This window comes from Eubalaena glacialis, chromosome 18 (assembly GCF_028564815.1).
Source record: "Eubalaena glacialis isolate mEubGla1 chromosome 18, mEubGla1.1.hap2.+ XY, whole genome shotgun sequence".
NCBI classification, from domain to species: domain Eukaryota; kingdom Metazoa; phylum Chordata; class Mammalia; order Artiodactyla; family Balaenidae; genus Eubalaena; species Eubalaena glacialis.
Genome location: NC_083733.1, coordinates 65,929,840 through 65,947,621, shown reverse-complemented (window position 1 = coordinate 65,947,621; position 17,782 = coordinate 65,929,840). Strand labels below are relative to the sequence as shown.

Here is a 17,782-nt window from a genome sequence, read left to right as displayed (position 1 = left end):
AATTAATGCTATAAAATAGTATATTCTTTTTAAGTGGGAATGTTGAGTCAAAGACATGCACATTTAAAATTTTCGACAAATGTTGCCAAATTGCAGAAGACACAAATATGACATCCACACATGTAATTAAAATTTTCCTAGTATCACATTAAAAAAGGAAAAAGAAACAGATAGTTAATTTTAATAATATACTTTATTCAGTTCAAAATATCCAAAATGTTATCATTTAAACATATAATGTAAAAATCACTAATGAGACATTTCACCCTTTTTATTTCTGAACAGTCTTCAAATCTCAGTGTGTATTTTACACTTACTTTACCACCTGGCCACATTTCAAGTGCTCAAGATTTTATGTGGCTGTTTGTTACCAAACTGGATAATGCTGACCTAGAATCTTTTCCCATGCTTACCTATTGGTTTAGTGCAGCAGTCAGGTAAACTCTGGTCCATAGCTCAAATCTTGATTGTGGCTCTGATTCTGTTTGGTTTAGAGGCTGAGTGGTTTTTATTAAAAGGTTGTAAAAAAAATAATAATAATAAAATAAAAGAGGAACATGTGGTCCAGAGCATATGTGGCCTGCAAAACCTAAAACATTATTTGGCCCTCAACAGAAAAACTCTGGCGAACCCTGGTCTGGTGTAACTGAATGCACTCAGGTTTATTGTTTATTTGCAATGTCAATGCGTTCAAGTTTCTTTGCTTTTGTGATGTTTCACCTTAGCCACACATACCTAGAAGAGACTGGAAGCATTTCTAGTGATCTTTGACTTCTCTTTGCATAATCGCTTTTTTCCCGCCTTGGTCAATCTAGCTAAAGGTTTGCTCATTTTGTTTATCTTCTCAAAGAACCAACTTCTGGTTCTGTTGATTCTTTGTATCATTAAAAAAATTCTCTTTCATTTTTCTCCACTCTAATCCCTATTATTTTCTGCCTTCTGTTGCTTTTGGTTTTGTTTGTTCTTTTTTTTAGCTTCTTACCAGGTAGAGTTAGTTTATTGATTTGAGATATCTATCTTTCTTCTTTTTCAATGTAGGCATTTCCTGCCATAAACTGTCTTCTGAGCGTGCCTTTCACGGCATCCTGTAAGTTGTGGTTTGTTTTGGTTTTCACTCCTATGTATTTTCTAATTTCCCTTATGATTTTTTCTTTCACCTATCTGTTGCTTAAGAGTGTGTGGTTTCATTTTCATACAGTATTCTTGTTTTCCTTCTGTTGATTTCTAGTTTCATTACATTGTGGTCAGGTTTCAATCTGTGCTTTTAATCTTTTCAATTTGTTGAGATTATTTTGTGGCCTAACATAGGGTCTATCCTGGAGAATGTTCTATATGTGTTCTGTTGTTGGTGGAATGGTCTGTATATGTCTGGCATCCCTCCCCCCAAATATGTTCCATGTTCCCTCATTCCCTCCCTGCCGAGGATCCAAATCCTTAACCTAACCCTAACACTAAGGTATACGTAACCCAAGGACAAAGTAACTTGAATTGAAATGTAACCCCAACCCTGAGATAAACCAAACATAAGGCCTACATCAACCTGATTCTGGACCCTCTGTCAGCCTTCATAAGGCACTCCTCTGGGCTCTAACCACAGTGCTATCCCCTGTGCCACAGTTCTCCCACTGGCTGTAGCACCCACCCTAGATCTCCCAGGCCACATTCATGGATAGCATTCAAGTTCTCCAGCTCTCAGAGGCTCCCCTGCTGGACTCTCTCCTTTTCTCCAGTCTCCCAGGACCTGTCTGAGCTCAAGCCTCTCCCTCCTAATGCACCAGGCCCTCCCATGGCCATCAGCCCCGTCCCTAGCTTTTCAAACTCACTCCCATGGGCTCTAGTCCTCTCCCACCCATACTCTTAGATTCCCCACCATGGGCTCAAGTCCTTTCTCCAAGACAACCCACTTTCTTCACTCTAGGACTGACCCTCTTAAGACAGCTCAGGTCCCTCCGGAGTCTAACTGCTCCCTCAGCTCTCTCAAGGACTTGATCCTAGGCCCTGGCCCCTTCCCCAGGGCAAATCCACTTGCCTCCCTTGAGCATCACCTTCCCATCCCTGTTGCAGGACCTCCAGGATTTGGAGAGGTCCAGTGTGCTGGTTCTGTTCCTTCTTTTTTTTTTATTTTATAAATTTATTTATTTATTTTTTATTTTTGGCTGCGTTGGGTCTTCGTTGCTGTGTGCGGGTTTTCTCTAGTTGCGACGAGCGGGGGCTACTCTTCATTGTGATGCATGGGCTTCTCATTGCAGTGGCTTCTCTTGATGAGGAACATGGGCTCTAGGCACATGGGCTTCAGTAGTTGTGGCAGGCGGGCTTCAGTAGTTGTGGCTCACAGGCTTAGTTGCCGGACCAGGGCTCGAACCCATGTCCCCTGCATTGGCAGGAGGATTCTTAACCACTATGCCACCAGGGAAGCCGCTGTTCCTTCTTGAACAGGCCATGTTTGAACATCCAACAAAGACACTGGCTTATAAGCAATTTTAACGTCAGCCATTCTGGTGTGTGTCTAGTGACATCACATGATGATTTTACTTCACATATCCTTGAGGAGTGAGGACGTTTAACACATCTGCACTTACTTATTTGCCATTTGGTGATCTTAAGTGCTTATGTAAGTCTCCCTCCACCTTTTAATTGATTTGTTGTTTTATTATTGACTTGAAGGATTCGTTTTATCCTTTCTTTGTGAATCCTTTGTCAGGTTTATGTAAATATCTTCTCCCAGTCTTCTTGCTTTTTCACCACCTTCATGGTGTCATTTGATGATCAGAACTTTGTACTTTTGATGAAGTCCAACTTAATAACTTTTTACTTTCTGTTTAATGTCTTCTGTATACTAAGAAATGGTGCATACCCCAATGCTGTGACAATAATCTCCTGAATTTTCTTCTATTTTTTTTTTTTGGCTGCGCCGTACGGCTTGTGGGATCTTAGTTCCCTGACCAGGGATCGAACCTGTGCCCCCCTGCAGTGGAAGCACGGAGTCTTAACCACTGGACCACCAGGGAATTCCGCATATTTTCTTCTAGAAGTTTGATAGTCTTTTTTCAGCTCACTGCACCCGCAGGGGGTCTTCTTGTAAAAATTCACTAATAGCAACGTTAATGGTAATGAGAACAACAACAACAGCTAATATTTATTGAGCTTACACAATATTTCAGATACACGTTCAAGGAGCTTACATGTACCAAACTCATTTAATCACCACAACAGCAGTATTAGGTAGGTGTAATTATCCCCATTTCACAGATAATGCACAGGGAGTAATAGCTAATTTTCTCAGTGCCTCACAGGGAGTAAAGAGGTGGGACGGTGATGGAAACAGGTAGGGGTATGTACCACGAGAAAAGCTCTCCCACATATGCTCCATTAGCAGAGTTTTACCTTAGAACAAATCTGAAATACGACAGAGATGAAATGGTATTGGAAGGTTTCTACGCATTCAGGAAACTAACCTACCCAGTAGAAAATAGTCTACAACTGAGTATGTTGTGATCAATAAGAAAAAGTGATTTCTCCAATTCTCCAAATTCACCTCTCGTATGACTTCTGATATTCTATAAGCAGAAGAGTGACCAGTGAAGGCTTTCTTGTGTTAAGTCTTATCACGGGTTTTCCTCTTGTCGTGGAAGAAATGAATGTTGAATAGAGGCCTCTGTACGCTCTTTGTACCCAAAAGGTTTCTCAACAGCATGAATTCTCTGATGTTCTGGAGGATGGTTTACACGTTTACATGCCTTTCCACATTCCTTACACTCAGAGGGTTTCTCACCAGTATGAATTTTCTGATGCTGTGTAAGTTGATGGCCGTGACTGAAGGCCTTCCCACATTCTTTACACTCATAGGGTTTCTCCCCTGTATGAATTCGCTCATGTTTGACAAGGCTTGACCCATAAATAAAGGCCTTTCCACATTCCTTACATTTGTAAGGCGTTTCGCCAGTGTGGATTCTCTCATGCTGAGTAAGGTGATAGCCACAGTTAAAGGCCTTCCCACATTCTGTACATTTATATGGCTTCTCACCCGTATGAATTCTCTCGTGTTTCACGAGACTCGAACCCCAACGGAAGGCCTTCCCACATTCCTTACACTCATGAGGTTTCTCACCAGTGTGAATTTTCTGATGCTGAGTGAGATAATTGACGCGAGTAAAGGCCTTCCCACATTCTTGGCACTCATAGGGCTTCTCACCGGTGTGAATTCTCTTATGTTGAACGAGGCTGGAACCACAAATAAAGGCCTTCCCACAGTCTTTACATTCGTAGGGTTTCTCACCACTGTGGATTCTCTTATGCTGAATTAGTTTATACACTCGGCTAAAGGTCTTCCCACAGTCTTTGCATTCATAGTCTTTCTCACCAGTGTGAAATCTCTGATGCTGAGTGAGCTCATCGCCACGTCTGAAGGCCTTCCCACAGTCTTTACATTCATAGGGCTTCTCACCCGTATGAATTCTTTTATGAATAACGAGGCTTGAACCCCACCGAAATGCCTTCCCGCAGTCCTTACATTCATAAGGTTTCTCACCAGTGTGAATTTTTTGATGTTGAGTAAGCTGATTACCCCAACGGAAGGCCTTTTTACATTCTTTACATTCATAGGGTTTCTCACCAGTGTGAATTTTCTGATGTTGAGTAAGTTGATAGCCTCGGCTAAAGGCCTTCCCACATTCCTTACATTCATAGGAATTTTCCCTGTTATGAAGTCTCTGATGTGGTCGGACAGAGGTATTTTCTTTGCAAGTGGGCGTTTTCCCACAGTTGATTTGATTGATATATCCCTCTTGAGGGACCTGTGGTCCTTCAAATTCACCTTCACACATCCAGTCAAGGCCAAGGGATTTACTTTTTCTATTTGAGTTCTGTTTGGAAAAATTTATCTCATAAGTGCCCTTCCGTGTAGGTAAACTCTTGGTCTCATACGGTGATTCCAAATCTGAAAAAAACAAAACAAACGAACACAAAAACCCAAAAAACCCAACATATTTTGTTTCTTTTTAAGAAAACAAAAACAAACCTAATCACAAACTAAAACCTTCTCTAACAGAAATAAAACTTCTCCAGTGGGAAAAATATGAATCACCTAGGGCTCTTATTAAAATCTAGGTTCCACGTCTAGCATCACAATACTTAATGAGGAAACACTGGAGACATCCCTGCTAAAATCAAACAAAAAAGGCATTTACTATTAGCTCTACTATTTCCTATCAGCTGAAACAATTAAGCAAAAAAAAATTAGAGGGACAAATCTCAAAAATGAAGATGAAAAAGAGTACAATTTGTAGATGTGATGACAAACCTGGAAAACCAAGAAAATCAAATATAGCACTACTGTAGGAAAATAAAAAGATACAGTTGGATAGTTGTGTATACACACAGAAACACAAGTAATATCATTAAAAGTAATTCTGGATACAAAGATCCAACATTCAAAAGATGATGTGTAGAATTAAATTTAATAATAAAAATTGTGAAACACTTAGGAGGAAATGTTTAGAAAAATCCGAGCATCAATAAGGACGCTAACTCAAGGGACTGTAAAACGTCAAACATGTTTAAATTCATGAGTTCATACAGATACTAAAAAAAGGTTAAATGGCCAACTTTGGAGCATGCTAGGAAACCAGCCCTTTGTTATTAAAAACTGATAGGTGGATCAGTTTCTCTTTAAAGAATTATTTATAGAGAATAAATGAAGAGGCAATGATAGAATACCACCATTTTGAACCCCCAATGAAATAGTGAATCTAGGTACTGAGTGTCAGTGACTGCTAACACAGCATCAAAAGAGACATAAGCAGATATTGCTTCGTGATGGAAGAACAGAGAACCCAGGAAGCAGTATCACCAAAAAATAGATAAGAAGGAAGAAAGCACATGAAGCTAGGATAACCACCAACTTTCAGAAACTACGAATGGCACAGGGTCCTGTTTTCTATGCCCTTGTTACTCAGTAGGGGTGAAACATGAGAAGGAAAACAAATTGAGAAGGGAATGGGGTGAAGATAAAGTTCAAGGCAGTGACTTCTTCCTCAGAGGCCTTGGGCCTGAGACCTTTGTAGGGAGCTCTGTGAACACCTCAGGGGTGCAGCTGCCCCCTGCCCAGCTGGGCCGCTTGTGGTAATGATGGCTTGCCCGAGCCAGGCTGGCTGTCACTCTCCTCTGCACCACTTCAGTGTCTTTTCCCCTCAACTATCAAAGCTCTCTCCCTTGCTTCCATGAGACAATTGTGTCTGGCTTAGAAATGAGATGTCTTGCTTTCAAAAAAAGAAATGCCACATGATGCAGAACTTAGGAGAAAATTGTTGGCTCAAGATTTTTTGATTGAGCTTTAGTCAAATTTGTAACAGCCTAAAAATGACTTCAGGAAAAGAGAAAGGCCTGAAGGACAAACAGGAAACCAGATGGGTAGGGAAAAGGACTATTTTATTCTATTCTATTCTATTCTATTTTACATTTATTTTATTTTTAAAAAAAATTTAAAATTTTTATTTATTTTTATTTTTATTTGTTTATTTTTGGTCTTGTGTCGAGGCTTGCAGGATCTTAGGTCCCCGACCAGGGATTGAATCCCGGGCCCACAGCAGTGAAAGTGCCGAGTCCTAACCACTGGACCGCCAGGGGATTCCCAAAAAGGTCTTTATTTAAACTTCTGGAGGCAAGTAGAACCTGGCAGTTGACAGTATGGATTCTGGGGCCAGAATTCTTAGGTTCCAGGTTTGCTTCTGCTTCCTTGATTAAGTCACTTTGTGCCCCGGTATACTCATCTACAAATTAGACGTAATAATTTCCTAGCTCATAAACGTGTGAGAATGGAATGAAACGTATTTGTACATATACATACACACCAGGCTCAGAATGTTTTCTGGTGCAGAGCTAGCACAGTATTTATTAGCCATTAATATTATGGCTGTTATTTTGCTAACAGAAAAACAAGAAATTTCCTTACATATTTACAAGATATTATCATCCAATAGTTAACTCAGAATTCATAGATTATAACTTTCAACCTCACTTCAGGTACAATGTGTAGGGAATGCAATATGCTCAGTGTGGTTTTACACATCCATCCCACCTCTACATCAAACATAGAGTCTGGTTTGCTAGAGAAAATCAAGTCACTGTGTAGAGCCATTTCCCCTAAAGGTGGGTCCCCAAAGTACCATCGACAGCAATTTGGGTGTAAACATAGGCTCACAGCATGAAGCTTGGTTTCTTTGAAGATGGTCATGAAATAAAATAAATACATATATTCTAATAAATTAAATAACTCTAATCAGTTCTTTGGCCAGTAAGGAAGAGAGGTAATTACAGGAGGGGCCAGACAGAGGTGGGAAGAGCCCTGATGGATGAGGAGGTGAAGGTGCCTAAGTAACGCCCATTTCCAACTGGACAAAGCTCAAAACGTCCCTTGGGTGCAGGAAGAAAGAAATTCAACTAGTATCTTGAAAGGTGGTCCTCAAAGGAGAGAGCTGACTGTGCAGGGAGCAGAGTCCAGATTATCTGAGGCAGGCAACTTACCCAGCGAGACCAAGTTACTGTAGTTCTCCAGCATCACGTCCCAGTACAGGTCTCTCTGCGTAGAGTCGAGACATGCCCACTCCTCCTGAGAGAAGTCTATGGCTACATCGGAGAATGTCACCAAACCCTGGAAACGCAAACCCACACGTCCCTGATGAAACGAAAGCACAGTTTCCAGATGGAGGAGGCGGGAGGAAGGGCTACGCTCCGTGCAGGGGTGGATACAGCGAGTAGATTAAAAGCCTGTGATACAGGGAGGGGCCGGTGAGGACACGACTGTGGCTGAAGCCGAGCCCCTCCTGCTGCAGGGGAAACCACCTACACCCCGGGGAATTCTTTTTTTTTTTTTTTAATTTATTTATTTTATTTATTATTTTTGGCTGCGTTGGGTCTTCATTGCTGTGCGTGGGCTTTCTCTAGTTGCGGCGAGCGGGGGCTACTGTTCGTTGCAGTGTGCGGGCTTCTCAGTGCAGTGGCTTCTCTTGTTGCAGAGCATGGGCTCTAGGTGTGCGGGCTTCAGTAGTTGTGGCTCGTGGGCTCTAGAGCGCAGGCTCAGTAGTTGTGGCGCACGGGCTTAGTTGCTCCGCGGCATGTGGGATCTTCCCGGACCAGGGCTCGAACCGGTATCCCCTGCATTGGCAGGCAGATTCTTAACCACTTCGCCACCAGGGAAGCCCTACCCTGGGGAATTCTTAATCATGCCAACCTGTCAGGAAATGGATAAACCAATCCCAGTTTTCCTCTGCTGCACAAGCACAGAGCCTGCTAACGGGCCTGTCTCATGAATTCTCAGCAAGCGTGGATTCCTACAGCATCCTTTTCTCTTTAAGGAGAAAGAAAAAAAATGCCTGGGGTTTGCTTCCCAAATGTAATATAAGATCTTTTATCTTAGAAAATCGGGTTTGCATGTTTGAATGTTTTCAAGTCTCGGGTTCATCATTTTGCCAGGTTATCTTTTAAGCAGTCCACCTTTGTAATGACAAAAGGAGTATATATATGATCATTTATTACTCTTGTATGAAATGACCTTCTTACCTGTCACCATCCGCTAGCCTTGCCTTTTCTTTGTTCCTGATTTAGAGGAAACTGGTATCAAATGATTCAGGGGCATACAGACAGGTCTGTGCAAAACAAAATTTATCTCCTGGGTCCCCTGGTAGGACCATGATCTCTGAGTCCACAGGCCCTAATCACAGCTCTATGCAATTCTAGGACCATGCATCTCTGAGTCCACAGGCCCTAATCACAGCTCTACGCAGTTCTAAAAGCTTCGTAAAGTGTGAGCTTTCACTAGACACGAAGACTGAGACCACAGAATATGAATGTTCCCTCTTATCTGCCTGGGAAAAAGATCAGTGGAGACGAGTGAGGAATTCTAGTTTTCTCGTGTGGTCAAATGGGACCAATGTCTCCAACTCATCAAATCGTAGACTTGACTCAACTATTTCTCCCAAGGTAGTTTCTGCTTCCATTGTTCCAATTACTCTTGACAAAAAAGTGAGTACATAAGAGATACTGAGTAACTAGCTCAAGGGTTAAGTGAACATTAGTCACAGAGGTGGGCAACAGGCTATATGGCATAATTATTCACTGGAACAGGAAGAGCTGGGAAGTAGTTACTTGGATGGGACTCACTTGGGCAGGAGGCTTCATGATATTTCAAAGAAGTATCCACAGGACCTAAATATCACAATTCAAGAAGGACAGAGAAAAACATACTTACGTGGGCCATGGTTTTAGAATTCAAGAACTGTTCGGTCCTCTTGGGGTCTCCTTTACTGAAGACACAAAATCCAGAGAAGCCAGATCTAGACAAGGAAAAAGAGGCACTAAAGTAAGTGCACCTTGGTCCCCAAATGACCTAATACAACCTTTTCACTCCTCCATCTTTTCTTCCAAAGAACCCTCATCTTCTTGCCCCACAAGGCCCCCCACATAAACACAACACATCTGGAGAAGGTTAAAAGGATTCTGGAAAAAAACAAAACAAGTTTTCCCTGAAACCCCAGGAAACCCAGCTGCACAGACAGGACAGAGGAACTTTTATTTTTTGTCTTGAAGTCAGATCCAGACATTTCAGTGGGAGGATTCGTGGCCAGCTCCCTGTTGGGGGAATATGGATTAAGAATTTGGCCTTGACCAAAGAGAGGTGTGGCCTTTGCCCTCAGCTTCTGAGAGGTAACCTACATCCTACCTGACAGGAATGTCTTTGTTTTGGGTAGGGGCAGGCCGCACTGCATCTCAGGGTGGAAGCTGGCCACACCAGAAAGACCAACCAGGTGATGGGTGGGGTTGGGGGAACTCTGGGTCATGGGATATCAGTTGACTTGGAGACTGAGATTAACATCTGGACAACAAATCAATCAATCATGCCTACGTGATCAATCAATCTTGCCTACGTGATCAATCAATCTTGCCTACGTGATGAGGCCCCAATGAAAACTCTGGACACTGAAGCTCAGGTATGCTTCCCTGGTTGGCAGTGCCCCTGAGCAGACCGTCACACGTTGACGTCGGCAGAATCACGAGTCCTGACTTCACGGGCAGGAGACACCGGAAGACCCAGGACGGGAACTCTCCTGGACCTCGCCTTGTGCACCTGTTTCCTTGTCTGAGGTTAATCTTTATCCTTTCCCTGTCATCAACTGTATCTGGGGGTAGAACGGCTCTCAGTGAGTTCTAGGAGTCCTTCTGGTCCTGAGTTATGAAACCCGAGGGTGGTTTCGGGAAACTCCTGAACTTGCAGTTGGTGTGAGAACTGGGCGGGGGGATCTGGTGTGGAGACTGCACCCTCAAACCTCACTGTCCGCAGCTGGCTAACTCGGGACAGAGGGACGGCGAGCTGGATCGAGACTGGGTGTGTTTGGGGAGCTCAGTCTCACTCTGAGCACGTCCTGCTCTCTGGTCGCACCATCCAGGGTCGGGAGAGGCTGCATCCTGCACGCTCGAGCCCTCCTGGCCTCTAGACAGTGTGACGTCAGTCAAGACTTGGCAGGTGGGCAGTGTGGAGAAGGAACTGCCCAGGTAGCGTCTGGCACTCTGAATCCAGGAAAGCTGCCTGCATCAATACATGCAGAATATCAGTGTAAAAATGTATTGGGTCCAGTGGTTGGGACTCCACACTTCCAATGCAGGGGGTGCAGATTGGACCCCTGGTCCGGCAACTAGGATCCCACATGCCTCACGGTGTGGCCAAAAAATTAAAAAAAAAAAATGTATTAGTGGGCTATTAAATGCTAAGTTGGAAGACATACTTAAAGACATGAAAGATGTTTTAGGTATATTGTTAGTAGGAAAGATGTTACAATAATACATTTGTAAAATTCTAAATATAGGTATATATACATACTCATATATATGTATAACATGATACAGATATCTATATAGATATATACACACATACAAGATATATGAATACACATAGAGACACACATATACACAAACAACCCATGAGACAGCAATAGAAAGAGAGATATAAAAACAGAAATAGAGAAACAGAAAAAGCCTGGAAAGATATATCCCATGTGCAGAAAAGAGCCACAAAGTGGCTCTGAAACCGCTCATCTTAGGCCTGCTTGCAAGACTGGGCCCTTGGCTGGCTTTCCAGTGCGTTCCAACCATTCCCTGACTGGTAAGAGTGGCTCACGGTTCTTAAATTTGTTTTGTACAAGCCATGTGGTTTATGTTGAACACGAACCTTCCTCCGAGAGCCTGGAATCTGGGCATGTGCTGGGCAGAGGGTGCCTATGTGACTCCCCCATAAAAACCCTGGACTCCCAGGCTTAGGCGAGTTGCTCTGGTAAACACTGCGTATGTGTTATTATAACTCGTTGCTAGAGGAATTAAGCATGTCCTGTGTGACCGCACCGGGAGAGGACTCTCGGAAGCTTGGGCCTGCTTTCCTCCGATGTTGCCTACGTGTCTTTCCCTTTGCTGATTTTGCCGTATATCCTTTCACTAACAAATCTTAGCCATGAGAAGAATGATATGTTGAATCATTATCTAGAGAATGACTGAGCCTGGTGGTGGTCTTGGCAACCCTGGACACCCTTTGATCTTGATTTTCTTCTTTTTAAGTATACCTTGTTAGGTGTTTTAACAACAGTCATGCATTGGCTTAATGTATATAAATGTGTGTGCATTTATTTATTTTAAAGTTATTAAGAGACAGTTAGATTCTCAAGAGATAAAGTTCCACTCTCTTTTTTAAAAAGACTCCCTTGGAACTTGCAGAAAAGGCTCAGAATATATTATCTTTGGATTATTTTACTGAATAACTTCTCTTGGCTTCCTTTCACTACCTAATACCTAAACCAACTCTTTGATGTCTAAATATGCCCACATGTGCTGCAGTACTGACTGGAAAAAAATGACTACAATGCCAAGTGATGGCCTGTAGATACTGACCGTTATCTTGACACTGCTTAGTTTTATGTCGTGATGCAAGGGTGAATTTTGCTTTTGAACTTGTCCTTTCAGCCAGTGTCCTGTAGATAACTGCTAAATCACCTGACCCCGCTAGTCTTCACTTTGCATCCAACACTATTAGAAAAAAATATGTAAGGCATAAAACTTAGAAGATAAATTTCATTTATCTCTACGTAGAGCCTGTGCATTCAGAATTTCTTGGTCGTGGCCTGACATCAGCAGCTATCGTGAGAATGATACCCCCTTCCCGGCACTTCTCAGGCCACATCACCTGGAATTCTCCACAGGCTGTCTTGTACTTCTTCTCTATTCAGTTTCCCTTCCTTGCTGGTACAGCAATGTACAGCAATGTACAGGTAACAATGCCTTTTAGTCATCTGTCATTCTAAGTACTATTGTAGGCGCTTAACAGAAGTATGATTTTGACTCAAAATTCCACTTTTTGGAATTTATCCCAAGGAAATAGCTATACTAGTACACAAATATATGCACAAGAATGTTCAGAGAATTTTTTTTTTTTTTTGGCTGCACCGTGCAGCATGCGGGATCTTAGTTCCCCGACCAGGGATCGAACCCGCGCCCGCTGCAGTAGAAGCGCGGAGTCTTAATCACTGGACCACCACGGAAGACCCCAGAGAATTTTTTTTATTGGATAGTTTTTTGTTTTGTTTTTTAAATTGAGATAACTGTACAGTCAATGTGCAGTTGTAAGAAATTACACAGAGGGATCCTGTGTTCCCTTGATCCAGTTTACCCCAAGGGCAATACCCCAACTGCAAACCTATAGTACAATATCACAACCGGGACCCTGACGTCGATACAATCCATCAGTTTTATTCAGATTTTCCGGAGGATCATTTTAACAAATGAAAAAAGTAGAAATATAAATATCTCCCAGTAGAGGATAGATTAAATAGATTGCAGTCTGTTACAATGGCATACTATACATTTACCAATAATGATATTGACTTACATTAATTGAGAAAAAAATTTAAGATGAACTACCCAGCGGAGAAGGTATATTTAAAAAGGTATAGGTAATTTGGGACGAGAGGTCTTCACGAATTTAAGAACAAGGCTCTGTGGTCTGACTTTTAGGATATGGATCTTCGCTCTGACAGTTACTAACTTCACAGTATCTATTTCCTGACAGGTTAAGACGGGGATAAAAATCGTACCTACCAGGTATGACTTTCTCAACTACTAAGAAGATAAGCCACATAAAACACAAAAACATGTAACAATTATTTAATACAAGTTAGCTGTTATGGTTTAAGATCAATAACATTACACATCCCTTAATTCGTTTTTATAAGACAAACTCAAGCCTGCTGTTTCCCGTTTTTCTTATGCTAAAATATGTATTTCTCAAAACTGCTGTTTATATAATCAATGCTAACTAAAAACTTTCAAGATCCTCTTAAAAATGAAATTCTTTCCAATTAACAGCATTAGCAAAAAAAGATTCTAAGACAGATAACGAGGAAATGTTCCCTTGCCACCAGCAAAGAGAGGGACAGACACGATTTCTGTACCCAATTCCAGCTCAAAGAATCTAAACTGAGAAGATGCCAAACTGAGAACATTAGTAAGTGGTTGAATCTTGTCTTCTATGTGACATGGGAGATTCAGGTGAACATTTTAAACCTGTCATCTCTTGTTCACATATCTGCCCATGGAAATGTTACTTGTGCAGGCCACATTTATTATGTATCAGTGATCACTGTCATGTTCTGTGAAGGCAATACTCAACTCCTAGAAAATCTAATTTTGAAAGTCTGTCTTTTTTTTTAAAATTTATTTATTTATTGGCTGCGTTAGGTCTTTGTTGCGGCTCGTGGGCTTTCTCTAGTTGTGGAGAGCGGGGGCTACTCTTCGTTGCGGTGCACAGGTCTCCCATTGCGGTGGCCTCTCCTGTTGCGGAGCACGGGCTCTAGGCACGCGGGCTGCAGTAGTTGTGGCACGCGGGCTCAGTAGTTGTGGCACACGGGCTGCAGTAGTTGTGGCACGCGGGCTCAGTAGTTGTGGCTTGCGTGCTCCAGAGTGCAGGCTCAGTAGCTGTGGCGCACGGGCTTAGTTGCTCCGCGGCATGTGGGATCCTCCCGGACCAGGGCTCGAACCCGTGTCCCCTGCATTGGCAGGTGGATTCTTAACCACTGTGCCACCAGGGAAGTCCCAAAAGTCTGTCTTTCTTGATAACTTGTTGCCATGGGATTAGTTTCAAATGGTGCCTCTCTAATCCTTTAAGGTGTGAATATGTGAGAGATTCTTTTCAAAGCAAGAAGGGGATCACTGGGCACACCTCTCCCCTCTCCACATGCACAAAGGTATAATGTGACCCTTGGCTGAGTTGGATTCCTTTTACAAACTAAGATTTGGAAAGTCTTGGGCTCACTTACAGACCAATTAGCAGGATTCAGTGTTCCAGAAATAAAACACACACATATGCTTTGAGGGGGAGGGGAGGACTGGAAACATCCCTACCAAAATATCAACAGTAATTATCTCTGGAAGGTACAGTAATGGGTAGTTTTCTGTTTCTTCTTTATAAGTGCTTTAGAGGATTGAAATTTTTTTCAGCAGGCCTGCATTAATCCCATTATAAGAAATATACCGTAAGATAGTCCCAAACTAAAAAAAAAAAAATTAACAAAGAAAAAGACTACAGTTATGAGGGGGCAGGTAGGTTGCAGCCATTAAGTGAACTTTGAATAGACAGGTCTGTGGTAGGCAAAAGAACAGTCTCCCAAAGATGTCCATGTCCTAATCCTGGAACCTGTGAATATGTTACATTACACAGCAAAAGGGAGTTAGGTTGCAGAGGGACTTTAAAGTCCCGAATCATCTGGCCTTAAAATAGGGAGATTATCCTGAATTAATGCCAGGTGGGCCCAGTGTACTCACGAGGGTCCTCAAAAGTAAGTAAGGGGGATGAAAGAGGAGAGAAAGATGTGAGGACAGAAGCAGAGTCAGAGTGACTAGGCTGTAGTACTTGGGGTTTTGAAATATGTAGCCATCACTGAGGGTGACACAGTCTTTGAAAAAAAGGAATAACTTTACAGTGGAGGAAACTGACAAACGCTACCTAAGCCAGATGATCAAGTTCAACCTCATCAATCATAAATCTTGTTGATAGTATGTCTTCTTGCTATGATGTGATGAAAATGGTAATTTACTGCTGTGATCTTCCACCCCCAAACCCATAAACCCAGTCTAATCATGAGGAAAACATCACATTCCAATAGAGGGGCATCCTACAAAATACCTGACCAGTACCACTTAAAAATGTCACAGTCATCAGAAACAATGGAAGTCAGAAATGGGCACAGCCAAGAGGACCTTAAGGAAACATGACAACGAAATGTAATGTGGTATCCTGGATGGGATCCTGGAACAGATTAAAACCATTATGTAAAAAGTAAGGAAATCTGAATAAAGCAAAGACATCACTTAATGATAATGGTTCAGAATTGAGTTGTTAATAATAGAAGACACTGGGTGCAGGGTACCTGGGAATTCTCTGTATTATCTTTGCAATTTTTCTTTAAATCTAAGACCATTCTAAAAAATAAAATTATTAAAGAAGAACAATATGCAACCATATGTAGCCCACAAAGCATGAAATATTTAATATGTGACCCTTTAGAGAAAAAGTTTGCCAAACCCTGCTCTGGATCCAGAACTCATAATCAGCATCAAACCATACTGCTTCTCACAGTTCATTCAAAGATATAACCAAAACATGTTGAAACTGTCAGACCTCAAACAAGACCTGGCTAATACAACAAACTTCTATTTATTGATTAGTGGAAAAAAAAAAATCCTTGCCTTTGATGACAAAGACCTTTGCTCAAACCCCACTCTTAAAAGCCTCACAAAGCTGATAACTTTGTCATTAACTGACTGAAACAATCAAACCTTCTCCTTTCTTACTGTGCTCTGAAAGTCAGCCCTGTGGAAAGGACCAAAGATATCTAGCCTTTGATACCACCTAAAGATTAATATCCTCCTTACCAAATCACACACTAAAAGTGCTAACATTAACCTCCCAGTAGTATTCCTCGATCCTAGCGGAGTCTTAGAAGACCACACAGGAGGATGTGAACAATTTGCTTATTGAATATGTGAGTACTCATTGGAGAGGGTTGGTCAATGGGGAATACACATTCACGACTCTTGTCACACCTCTTGGGAAGAAATTACTGGGTCAAGTCGCTATTAAAGAGGACATTTCGGGGCAAGGAAAGCAAATATTCTTAAGTGCTATAAACACAAATCATTTACTGAACAAGAAGGTAACTCATCTGAACCTTGATTTCAAGATCTGTGATGATGATTCTTTTTCCTTGGGGTGCTTTTTCTGGAGGACAGCTGGCCTGGAGGAAAGAGAGGTCAGAATGAGACACTAGGGCTTTTCTGGAGCACAGACTACATCCGAAAATGCCCTCCGAGGCCACACCTGTTCCCATGTCTTATCTAAAACCAATCAGAAATAAGAGGGCACCCATATTTGAGTATTTCAGAGATTCGTGGAAACTAGACTCTAGTAATTGGGGTACCCCCACCTCCTAGGTCAGGGACCTCTGCTTTCCAAAAAAGAATCTTATTCCGGAGGCCCTTCCATTCTGTCATTCAGGTAGCCTGAATTTTAGATGGAGACCACCTCTAGCTCTAAAACTCCCATCTCATGACCACGTCTGTGCCATTCTTGTCATTTTCACTACAGCGTTCAGGCTCTGACTTTCCTTTGGGGCCACTGTGCCCAAACAAGTCCCCGCATGGTTGGAACGTGAAGGGAGAGGAAGCAGCAGAGACATCAGAGCTACAGGTTACACACACTCAATCAGGGGCCACACACCCAAGCACAGTCCTGCACCTGTCACAGCTGAACAATCGCATACACCTCGGCTCTGTCACACCGGCTGACGCCCACGCCAGAGACATGGTACACGGCTGCGCCAACCCCACAGAAATGCAACGGCACATCTCATAGCCTCGGGGACACATCTGGGCCCCGCCACCCCCGCAGAGCCCACACGCATGTAATTCACACAGAGCACAGTGAGGAGTCACAGCCCGGCCGCGTCACCCCTACAGATGCTCACACGCACGGGAGGCACACAAACCGGGAGGGGGCCGCGTCTCGTACCCCCCTACACACACTCACGCGCAAGTGCGTCACAACCACAGGGACCCGGCCTGTCTCCCTCACCGACGCCCACGCGCACATCTCAGTCTGTAGACATGGCCGAGCCCCTGATCACACACACACACAGACACACACACGCACACGCTCGCACTTCCTCCGCAGCGCTCCCGAAGCCAGAGGCCGAGGCTCCGTTTCGGGCCTCTTCTCCTTCTCCCTCATCGCCATCGCCCGCCGTATTCCGCTCTGTTTTCCTCCTGGGATGCTAATTACTCACCGTTTGGGGCCCAACAACCGACGGCGTCGGGAGGGCGCGCCGGCGTTGAGGTTAACTCCGGACAGGGTCAGCAGGAAACCAGAGCTTGAATAAAAATCCTTCTCGCAGAAAGCGCATCTCCCAGCATGCAACTCCCCGAGCTGCTAATGGGGCCGTGCCCCAGAGCCCTCTGGGAAACGTAGTCCAGAAACCCGGGAATCCGCGGGGCTGAAAACGCACGGCCTCTCTTTCCCAGCATGCAGCTCCACAACGGCACTAATAGAGCTGTGCCTCAGAGATTTCTGGGAAATGTAGTTCGCATCTCAGGTAATACACAGGCCTTCAGAAGGCTTCTCTCCCTGCCTCTAGAGAAGCTGTGACTTGGGAGGGAGCGTATTTCAGAGTCGCAGAATTTGTAAATGCTGGGAGAC

The 17,782-nt window shown here is 43.2% G+C and overlaps 1 protein-coding gene across 2 annotated transcripts; it reads right to left on the bottom strand.

The window, feature by feature from the left end:
• Window positions 1–262: 262 nt before the first annotated feature.
• ZNF331 (zinc finger protein 331) lies at window positions 263–17,424 on the bottom strand. Of its 2 annotated transcripts, XM_061173841.1 has the most exons (5): window positions 17,373–17,424; window positions 16,260–16,325; window positions 9,245–9,329; window positions 7,522–7,648; window positions 263–4,936 (listed from the first exon to the last, which is right to left on the bottom strand). In XM_061173841.1, the coding sequence occupies exons 3-5, from the start codon at window positions 9,251–9,253 to the stop codon at window positions 3,606–3,608; spliced, it is 1,467 nt and encodes a 488-aa protein (XP_061029824.1). In that variant the 5' UTR covers window positions 9,254–9,329; window positions 16,260–16,325; window positions 17,373–17,424; the 3' UTR covers window positions 263–3,605. The 2 variants fall into 2 exon arrangements, with proteins under 2 accessions (XP_061029824.1, XP_061029825.1); XM_061173842.1 differs by lacking the exon at window positions 16,260–16,325 and having other exon boundaries at window positions 17,373–17,423.
• Window positions 17,425–17,782: the final 358 nt, after the last annotated feature.

What these genes read in the sequence shown, in the direction of transcription:
- ZNF331 (XM_061173841.1), bottom strand. An exon ending in CAGTAACTTGGTCTCGCTGG is followed by an intron (nt 4,937 to 7,521) that starts GTAAGTTGCCTG and finishes TGTTTTTTTCAG; the next exon opens with ATTTGGAATCACCGTATGAG.